The sequence below is a fragment of the Eleutherodactylus coqui genome, chromosome 11, assembly GCF_035609145.1.
Source record: "Eleutherodactylus coqui strain aEleCoq1 chromosome 11, aEleCoq1.hap1, whole genome shotgun sequence".
NCBI classification, from domain to species: domain Eukaryota; kingdom Metazoa; phylum Chordata; class Amphibia; order Anura; family Eleutherodactylidae; genus Eleutherodactylus; species Eleutherodactylus coqui.
In genome coordinates this window covers 3,684,148-3,694,343 of record NC_089847.1, presented here as the reverse complement: position 1 = coordinate 3,694,343, position 10,196 = coordinate 3,684,148, and the positions used below count along the sequence as shown (strand labels likewise).

The 10,196-nt window shown below is 53.1% G+C and overlaps 1 protein-coding gene across 5 annotated transcripts; it reads left to right on the top strand.

Annotated features, from left to right (window-relative positions):
* The first annotated feature begins 374 nt into the window (after window positions 1-374).
* On the top strand, window positions 375-9,971 carry MTHFSD (methenyltetrahydrofolate synthetase domain containing). 5 transcript variants are annotated; one of them, XM_066582785.1, is made up of 8 exons: window positions 375-465; window positions 1,686-1,789; window positions 2,379-2,492; window positions 2,601-2,714; window positions 4,420-4,510; window positions 6,023-6,135; window positions 6,535-6,660; window positions 8,981-9,971. In XM_066582785.1, the coding sequence occupies exons 1-8, from the start codon at window positions 438-440 to the stop codon at window positions 9,479-9,481; spliced, it is 1,191 nt and encodes a 396-aa protein (XP_066438882.1). In that variant the 5' UTR covers window positions 375-437; the 3' UTR covers window positions 9,482-9,971. The 5 variants fall into 5 exon arrangements, with proteins under 5 accessions (XP_066438882.1, XP_066438883.1, XP_066438881.1 ...); XM_066582786.1 differs by lacking the exon at window positions 2,379-2,492 and adding an exon at window positions 2,235-2,348; XM_066582784.1 differs by having other exon boundaries at window positions 2,235-2,492.
* Window positions 9,972-10,196: the final 225 nt, after the last annotated feature.

Sequence of the window (10,196 nt, the reverse complement as noted above, 5' to 3'; positions counted from 1 at the left end):
CTCATCCGCTCCCGTGCCGCCGGTTTATATAAGCGGACGCCTCGCTCGTTCATACGAGAATCCTCCTGAATCGTTCAGCCGCTGTATAAGTGATGAGAAGGACGCAACGAGCGCCGTTTACACTGAACGATGTGCGAACGCGCCAATGAAGCAGAAACTGAACGACCGGCAAAAGGTGAGCGCTTAGCGCCGTCGCTGCTGCGTTTACACCGAACTATTAGCGGTCACTTTAGAATGAGTCTATAAGCCCCTTCGCCACCGCTGACCCCCTGCTGGACCCACGCAGGCCGCCGGACACGAACACGCCGCCCTTTATATCTGCACTTCTCTGTGATTCCGGCAGCCATGACAGTTTGCCTTCCTCACAAGTTTGACCTCTGGTGGCCGCCGTACACACGGTGAGGAACGTGCAGCTGCTGTCTCTGGAGCCGCTGAACATGGAGGCCGAGATCAGACTGCGAGCAGGTGAGGCGTCCGTGATGAGACCGCGCCAATCTTATATCACAGTGAGGGCTCGTTCACACGGGCGGATTGTGTGCGTATAAACGTCTCGCGGTCCGGTTGCGTGTTTGGTGCGGGACGGTTTAGGGGTCGTAGCTGACCGTGCGTCTAAACCAGAGCCGTCAAACTCCCCTTCAGAGGACTGTCTCTGGGGGCTCATTCACACGAATGTAGCAGGGAGCGCCGAATGTAGCAGGGAGCGCCGAATGTAGCAGGGAGCGCCGAATGTAGCAGGGAGCACCGACGCGCCGCTGACCGGCATTGTGGTATTCAGACGTGCGTTTTACACGTATGGAAGAACATCGCGGCACGTCCTTCGCAGTTCGCACTACGGACTGAACTGGCTCATGTGATCACGTAAATACACCGCGAATATACATACAAGACACGGCGTTCCGCTCCATGACAGCGCGGCGTATTTCACAAACGGAAGCTATATGCAGCTGTGTGACTGATCCCTAAAGGTAGGTCCTCCTGGCCGCGGGGGTCTCTGCGCTCTGAGGGGGTCTCTGCACTCTGAGGGGGTCTCTTTGGATCGCATACAGAAACCGCGGTGCCGGGTGCGAACGGGCGGGTGTTATGGAGCATCTGAGTAAACGGCGCCATCACCCGCTCATTGGCGCTCCGGCCGCCTGTTTAAACCTCACGCTTCTCATTGGTTCTCGCTCGCTCGTCGCACTCATTCCTCTGGCGAAGCTTAACGATCAGCGGTTAAACTGCCCGGCGAGTTAACGAGCCGCCGCTGAAACGACGAGCGAGAGCCTCACGATTCCTGGTCAGTGCATTAAAACGCGCCACACGAACCGCAACGCTCTGCGGCCGCGCCAGCGGGAGAATAAAAACGTTACGGCTCTGGGAAGGCGGAGACGAAAAACTAGAATAAAAAACCTGATCAGTCTCCGGTCCTGAAGGGGTTAAGAGGGAGTTCACAGCGAAGGCCTGAATCTGCGCGGTTTTATATCAAAAACGGATCCAATCGTAAACCTTTGAGTAAATTTGCATTTTTACACGTTTTTTCATGTACGTTTTTATGAGGCCCCCTCATAGTCCATAGTATACAAGCACTGGGTCCTGTAGCGCCCCCTGTGGTCCCCGCTAGTAACTACACTCCTCCCCAGCAGCCCCCCAGGAGGGGCTCATCTCCCCCCCCCCCCCCGCTGACGTCATGTGACTTCTCCCCCCAGGATGCAGTAAGTGGGACATTCGGCAGAAGGTCTGGGACTACATGGAACACAACAACCTGGCGGACTTCCCGCGGCCCGTTCATCACCGCATCCCCAACTTCAAGGTACAAGAACACGGAGGGGGCTGTTTGCATCGGGATGAAACCGGGTCCTGACCGCAGCGGGCTCACACAGCTGAAGGTTTGTTACACTTGCATCCAGGCTTGGCAGGAGCTGGAAGTCAGACTGATACATTGTAACGAACGGGATGTGAAAATGATTTGTCCTGCTTATGTGAGTTAATCTACATTGGATACAACTGTAACGAACCCTCAGCTGTGAGATGTATTGTGTCAGGTCGTTCCATTCACTGACAGCAAGCATAAAAAGTCAAGATTCACATCACAGGGTTTATTTCCTAAATGATGACATTCGAGATCTGATTCAGCAGCGGTGACATCACTAGTGTGCGGTGACATCACTAATGTGCGGTGACATCACTGCTGCATCATGATCTCCGGCTCTGCTATGTTGTGCACGCAGTGATCTGACCCTCCTCTCGGTGTGCAGGGGGCGCCGCAGGCTTGTGAGCGATTAACGACTTTGCAGGATTTCCAGTCGGGGAAAGTGATTAAGATAAATCCTGACGCTCCGCAGAAGAACGCGCGATTCCTCACCCTACAAGTAAGTAACCGCCGCCCTCTGCCCCCGCAGGCGTCCCGCCAGGCCGCTCACCGGGTGGCGTCTCTGGAGGTTTTCAGTCGCACAAAGGAAATTAAAGTGGATCCAGATAAACCGCTGGAGGGCGTCCGGCTGGCGGCTCTGCAGGTAGGACCGCCCCCGCGTGCTTCACCCGCCCCGTACTGACCCCCAATGCTCCTCGGACCCCGCTGGCCACTGCTGGGACTTGTTAATAGGACTTTCTGTTACCCGCAGGCCAATAAAACGCTGCTGGTTCCCACGCCGCGCCTCAGAAGCGGACTGTTTAACCGCATCACTCCACCTGCGGGGGCCAGCAAAGAGGTGCTGAGAATCTGCGCCACCTCACAGGTGAGTGACTGCACAGACGAAGAAACGTCATGCATACAACCAACTGCAGACGTGACGGGGCGGTGCCTGAGGCCACTCCCACACACGGCAGCGGTAAAACGCCGCAATTTTGATTTTTATTGGCGCTCCCCAGCGCAGGTTACTGCATTCAGCAGCGGTTTATAATGCACCGCAGCGCTCTGATGGGGGAGGAGGCGCGTCAAAAAGTGCAAAAACACTCCAGAATAGAGTAGCAGTAGTTGAAAATCGCGGCGTTAGAAAATGCTGTTGTTCGAGCGCGGGTCTGCGAGGCCGCATTGAAATCACTGGGAGCGTTGTACGCGATTAGCGCGGCATTCAGAACGCTGCGGTCGCTTGTGTGAGAGCGGCCTTATTCATTGTACAGATCATAATGCGCCGTGTCGGCCATTTACCTGCATCCGAGGCAGAATGTTTACATACATCATGCGGCGCCCCCTGGTGTTCACAGTGTATAACAATGTGCACATCCAACTATTGAGCTGAGTGCTGGGGACACGCATGCTCTGCTGGGACACGCATGCTCTGCTGGGACACGCATGCTCAGTCACTAACAACCAGGTCTCTGTATAATGATCCTCTGTTCACTGCTGGGCAGCCAATAGGAATAGCCTTCTGCTTGTGGGGAGGAGCAGCCTCTGCAGGACATGGCAGTGTACAGCAGGGAAGAGGACTATATTGCCAGCCACCAAAGGGGGAAGGAGACTGACTTAGAACTTGCTAGAGACTATATTTAGAGCTGCCATGGGTAAGGAAATTGACTAGAAACTGGAGATTATATTAATGGCTGCCAGAGGGAGGAGGAGGAAGACTTGGAACTTACTAAGGACTATATTTACAGCTGCCAGAAAGGGAAGGAGACTGACTTAGAACTTGCTAGAGACTATATTTACAGCTGCCTTGGGGAAAGGAGATTGACTATGGAACTTATTAGCGGCTATGTTCACAGCTTGGGTAAGGAGATTGACTGGAAACTTACTGGGAACTGCATTTATGGCTGCCAGAGGGAGGAGGAGGAAAACTTGGAACTTACTGGGGACTATATTTACAGATGCCAGAAGGAAGGAGACTGACTGCTGGTGATGTGGAGAGGGTTGAGTGAAAGATATATAAAGTGTATGCAGCGGGTTTGAGGAGTTGTAGGTAGGAATCAATGGGTCATGTGACATTGCCCAGCAGCCGCCCATAGTTACAGAGATTAGTAGTGGTGCTGAGTGGGAAGAAACAAGGAAGAAATAAGAAAAGGGCATATATTTTGGAAAGTAGGTTCAGATAGCAGTTATTGGCCTTTTGTGCTTTTTTATGTAAACTTGATTTGTAGGACGATCCCTTTAAGGGACTTTAATATTGATGTTCTGTTCTGGGGATAAGCCATTAATATGTGATCGGTGAGGGTCTGACTGCCGGAACCCCTCTGATCAGTTGAATGACGAGCACCATGTCCATTTTTTTCACAAGTATAGTGCCACCAAATGTGTTGTGGCTGTGCCTGGTACTGCAGCTCAGTTCCAAACTCGATCAATTGAATGGGACAGACCTGCAGTACCAGACACAGCCACAGTTGTATGTATGGCACTGTGCCTGCAGACCAATGAAGGGGAATGGCGCTCATTTAGCTGGGATTCTCCTTCTATATATAAAGTATCTCCGGTGCATCGTTCACTCATCATCTCTCTTCCCCCTGCAGGGAGTGAAGGATTTCAGTGTCCCGTTGGGTCTGGATTCTGCGGTGCGGGTGGATCTGGTGGTTGTCGGATCTGTCGCTGTATCAGAGAAAGGTCAGCTGATTCTTACCTTGCAATAATGGGAAACCCACGAGCTGCGGACCACTGAGTACTCAGCCAGGCAGAGAGCAGGAGTCCAGCCCCCGAGGAGGCCCAAGTGTCCCCATCACCCCACATAGCAGGAGACCTAAATGTCCCATCACCCCACACACACGAATGGTCCAACCCCTGAGGAGGCCCAGGTGTCCCATCACCCCACATAGCAGGAGACCTAAATGTCCCATCACCTCACACACAAGACAGGTCCAGCCCCTGAGGAGGCCAGGTGTCCCATCACCCCACATAGCAGGAGACCTAAATGTCCCATCACCCCACACACAAGACAGGTCCAGCCCCTGAGGAGGCCAGGTGTCCCATCACCACACATAGCAGGAGACCTAAATATCCCATCACCCCACACACAAGACAGGTCCAACCCCTGAGGAGGCCCAGGTGTCCCCATCACCCCACACAAGAGGAGACCTAAATGTCCCATCACCCTATACACAAGACAGGTCCAACCCCTGAGGAGGCCAGGTGTCCCATCACCCCACATAGCAGGAGACCTAAATGTCCCATCACCCTACACACAAGACAGGTCCAACCCCTGAGGAGGCCAGGTGTCCCATCACCCCACATAGCAGGAGACCTAAATGTCCCATCACCCCACACACAAGACAGGTCCAGCCCCTGAGGAGGCCAGGTGTCCCATCACCACACATAGCAGGAGACCTAAATATCCCATCACCCCACACACAAGACAGGTCCAACCCCTGAGGAGGCCCAGGTGTCCCCATCACCCCACACAAGAGGAGACCTAAATGTCCCATCACCCTATACACAAGACAGGTCCAACCCCTGAGGAGGCCAGGTGTCCCATCACCCCACATAGCAGGAGACCTAAATGTCCCATCACCCTACACACAAGACAGGTCCAACCCCTGAGGAGGCCAGGTGTCCCATCACCCCACATAGCAGGAGACCTAAATATCCCATCACCTCACACACAAGACAGGTCCAACCCCTGAGGAGGCCAGGTGTCCCATCACCACACATAGCAGGAGACCTAAATATCCCATCACCCCACACACAAGACAGGTCCAACCCCTGAGGAGGCCAGGTGTCCCATCACCCCACACAAGAGATGCGTCTGGAACATTTAGGCCTTCTCAGGGTCGGGACCCATCTATTTTGTGGGGTGATGGAGACATTTAGGCCTCCTCAGGGTCCTGTCGCCCTATACAATAGATGGATTGGGCCCCCAAGGAGGCCTAAATGTTCCCCTCACCCCACATAAAAGATGCGTTCCAGCAGTTGTCAGTGCATAACTGTTCATCCAGAGCTTCCAGGTTCATGGATAGAATACCCAGACTACAGTGAAGACTGGCACACAGTAGTAGGGCATTGGGGAGGGGGGGGGGGGGTCTTTGGTTTTTTCCTATGTTCGCTTTTACATATTCCATACATTATGCGGCAGTGAAGCATTATGGGAGAAATGTCTGATGGGTTTTCTTCTGTCTTCCTCAGGTTGGAGAATCGGGAAAGGGGAGGGGTTTGCTGATATGGAGTACGCCATGATGGTGGCCATGGGCGCGGTGACAGAACAGACTGTGGTGGTCACTGTGGTCCATGACTGTCAGGTAAGTAGGATCCTCTCCTCTGATCACCTCAGGTCTTCGCATGCGACCCCAAAATGGCGACTTTTTATTCTTCTACAAACCTTTCCGATCCCCACAGATTCTCCCCATTGGGGATCCTAGAACTCATTGTATTGCAGCACATTTTAAACACTTGAGCTTCCTGCTTCATGAATAGAATGTCGAAACTGCAGTGAAGACTGACACACAGGCCTAGAAGTGGGAACAAATAGCATGGAGCTGTAAGAGATGCATACCAGCAGGGTGCGCTAGACTGGCGGAAGTTAGTAGCTGCTGTCTATGCTGATGATGAGGGGTCAGCGGGGGCCACTAATATGAGACAACTAGGGGGTCCGCAGGGGGTGAGACCCGGCGCTGCAGATCTCTGCCTTGTGTTTGCAGGTACTGGATATTCCTGAGAGTCTACTGGATGACCACGACCTGACGGTGGACTACATAGTGACCCCCACCCGCGTCCTCACCACAAACTGCACCCGCCCAAAGCCACAGGGGATCATATGGTCCAAGGTCAGTAAAGGGGAACCTGAATATTGGGGTGCTGCATGTGACCAAAGGATCTCTGCATCCTGTCAGCGAAGCTCTCTGAAAACTTGTTCAGACCTAATGCTTCTCACAGCTGAGGGTTAGTTACAATGTATCAGTGCAGACAATCCTCTGTGAGGTGATCACATCAGCACAGCTCTCTCTGCTGTCCTGATAGTCTGCTACAATGTATCAGTGCAGGTAACAGGTGTCAGTCTGGAGTCACAGAGGATTGTCTGGACTGGATACATTGTAACAAACCCTCAGCTGGGAGACATAATGGGTCCGGACAGGTGTTCAAACTCTGGATGTTTACAAGACTTTTCTTATTTAATAACAGCAAGCAGAGATCTTAAAAATGATGTGAAAACTAAAACACAAAGGTGGACCTCTGCTTAAGGCTCCGGTCACACCGGCGTTATTTTTGCACGATTTTTTTGTGCGCATATCTGATGCGCTCAAAAAAATCGCATGACCAAAGCGGGCGGCACGGCGGAAAAAAACGCTGCTAGCAATGTTTATCCGCCCAAAGGGCTCGGTCACACGGGCGTTTGTATGCTCAAAAAGAGTGCTGCCCGCTATCCTCTGCCACAGCTGCCACAGAGGAGCGCGATGTTCTCCCCTTGAATTCAATGGAGCCGGCATTTTAGTCCTTTGTGGGAACTTGAACTTTGACCGTTTGGTCGCTCATACAGTATAATGCAGTACCACAGTATTACAGTATACCGCATTCTATCAGGCAGTCTATTAAGTCGTGCCACAGGCATGTCATGATATGCAATCAGCCGTGGTGGCCCCGCCTGCCACGGCAGTTGAATAGGACCTCGTGAGCTCACTGCGAGGGGCCGAATACCGACTGGGGCATTCACGCTGATTACAGCCGGCTGTTAGCCCTCGCTGTATGGAGTGGCGTTGGCCCCTGCGCCGGACACAAGGAGGCCCAGAAGTTGTACATTTTTGCACCAATAGGATTTAAACAAAAAAATTGTAATTTATGCTAGAAAATTGGTGGTTGTTAAATTCCCCCAAAGTCCTTTAAAGCTGCGGCATTTTTCATTTGGCACAGACTAAATAGTGACTTTGGCGCTAACACGGGTCGCGTGGTCGAAGGCGGTAGTGTGGCCCTGCCATTCCCTAATTCGTGTTTCAACTCACAAATTGCAGCGGCCCCCAATTAATGAACAATCTGGCAAGGTTGGATTTTTGCGAACTGCGGTTCGCAGTCGCGGCAGCTTGTGCGTACCAATGCGACCTGCATCGCCTTCTATTAGGAGATCGCAGGGCTGCACTGCAGTCTTTGGCCACGAGACCCGAGTCGCAGCCAATGTCGCCATGTAACCCGAGTCTTATACAATCATCCGGATTTATCTCCCTGGATGGCGGCGCTGGGGGCGGAGCTGCGGCATGCTCGCTCTTTGAACATTAACCCTTCATGACCACAGACAGTAAATGTACATCGGGTTGTTGGGAAGTGTGGAAGGAGCGGACTTGAGAGCCGAGTCCACTCCGTAACCCGGCGCTATCTGCGGTAACTGCCGCGATCAGAGATCGCTCTGATCACGGCGGTTAACTGTTGAGATGCCAGGGTGGAAGCTGACCGCATGTCTAAACTGTCAAGGGGGTGGGGTTTCCGTGTCCCATCAGCGCATCTTGCAACACAATCCCGGGGTGCTGATGGGCTAGCATGGTAGCCCGGAGCTTACTGGAGGCTACCAGCACTGCCAGGCATAGATGCCCATCAAACCCCACGGATTTGGTGTCGCCCTGCGAGTGAAAGTCCGAACTATTAAAATATCACAATATTTATCGCTCACGGCGACGGCGGCAATACGAAGAAAAACTAAAATGGAGCGTCAGAGCTGCGGTCATGTGATCGTGAAGACCTGCGCTTCCCGAAATGCTGCTAATACAAAGTCCCGCAGCTCACGCCCCAGACGCGGCCCGCCCCGCGCTCAGCGGAATACCAGGAAAAGCAACATTCATTTAAGGAGACATTTTGAGCCCCTGAATAAAGGTGGTTTCCCGGAGTCGGGCGGCGCAGAGCGAGCGCACACGTCACCTCACTGAATGCGCTAAGAACGAAACCTCCCAAAAACGGCGCAATTACATTTATTTTTTTAATTTCTTCCCCCTTAAAACTTTTTAAAGGTTTTTCGGTACATTAAATGGTTCCATGAAAAAATACAATTGGTCCGGCGATAACGAAGCGCTCACAGCCGGGTCAAGGGGAGGATAAAAGGTTCTTGGAAGGCGGGATGAAAAAACAAAAACAAAATAGGGTTAAAGACCTTTTCCTTTTCCTCAGGTAAGTCGGGAGATGATGAGTACTATTCCCATCCTGAGGAAACTGCGGGACTCGGAGCGCAGAGCCGGGAGAGATGTGACGCTGAAGACTGAAGAAGACCCCCTCCGGCAGAGGACCGCCACCGGTTCAACAAGACCAGCCCACAACTGCCAGACTCCGCCCATCACAGAGAGCCTGGCAGAGCAGAAGGGGGTCACCACAGTGTACATTGGAAACATCCCCCCCACAATGCGGGTCAGTGAGCTGAAGAGCCTATTACGAGAGCGGGGGGCTTCTCCTGGGCACCTCACCTGGCAGGGCCCCCAGCACAGAGCCTTCCTGGACTATAGTGATGGGTGCCAGGCACAGCTGGCACTGCGCAGCCTAGAGGGACTGAGTGTAGAGGGGCACGCCATGCGGGTAGAACTGGCCAGAATGCAGCGGCAGAGACTGAATGAACACGGTGACTGTGGAGATAAGAAGAGAGGCGATTATGCCAGACATGGCGACGCAGGACAGTAGCCGTCGCTGGCCGAGGACGGGGAGGGCGGCGCTCCTCTGTGGAGGACTGGCCGGTGACGGGCGCCGTAACAGCGGGTACATTTCTATGGAGTGTGGTAATTACTCTGTGGTCACCACATCATCGCGCCGGATGGCCTGAATGAATGAAAATCTTGATGTCGGCGCCAGGTGAGGCCCTTCTGTGGTCTCTGGCTGCGCCCGCAACAAGCAGGCGCCATCGTCCCGGGAATAGGAACGTGATAAGGTGCCGTAAAAACCGCATCAATATCAGCACAAGAGACGAAATGCAAATGTAACGGCGCCGACACGCATTTTTATTTTGTCCATGTCTCATACATGAAAAAAATGGCGCACACTCGGCCCCGTAATATTCTATGTGCCGCTAGCAAAATCCCATCGTATGCCCCATCCCTGTCTGATTGATGGAGGAGCCAAAGAGGAGAATAAACGCATAACAGGAGGGCGCCGGCCGCCGCAACGCGCTTCATGGTTTTTTCAGAAAAAAGAATTGTGTTTGTTTGTCTGTTTTTTTGCAGTTGTGTAAAGCGCAGCGATAACCGCGGCCCGCGCCGAATTACGGAGCCGCACGGAGCCGCGCATCAGGGAAGCATCCGGTTTTGTGGACGTTCACAACTGTTCACTTCAGCTTCTTTAGAAAACAAACGCGGGCACAGACGGCCCCCAGATGGCAGCGCGGGGGTCCGTGTCTGTGGGA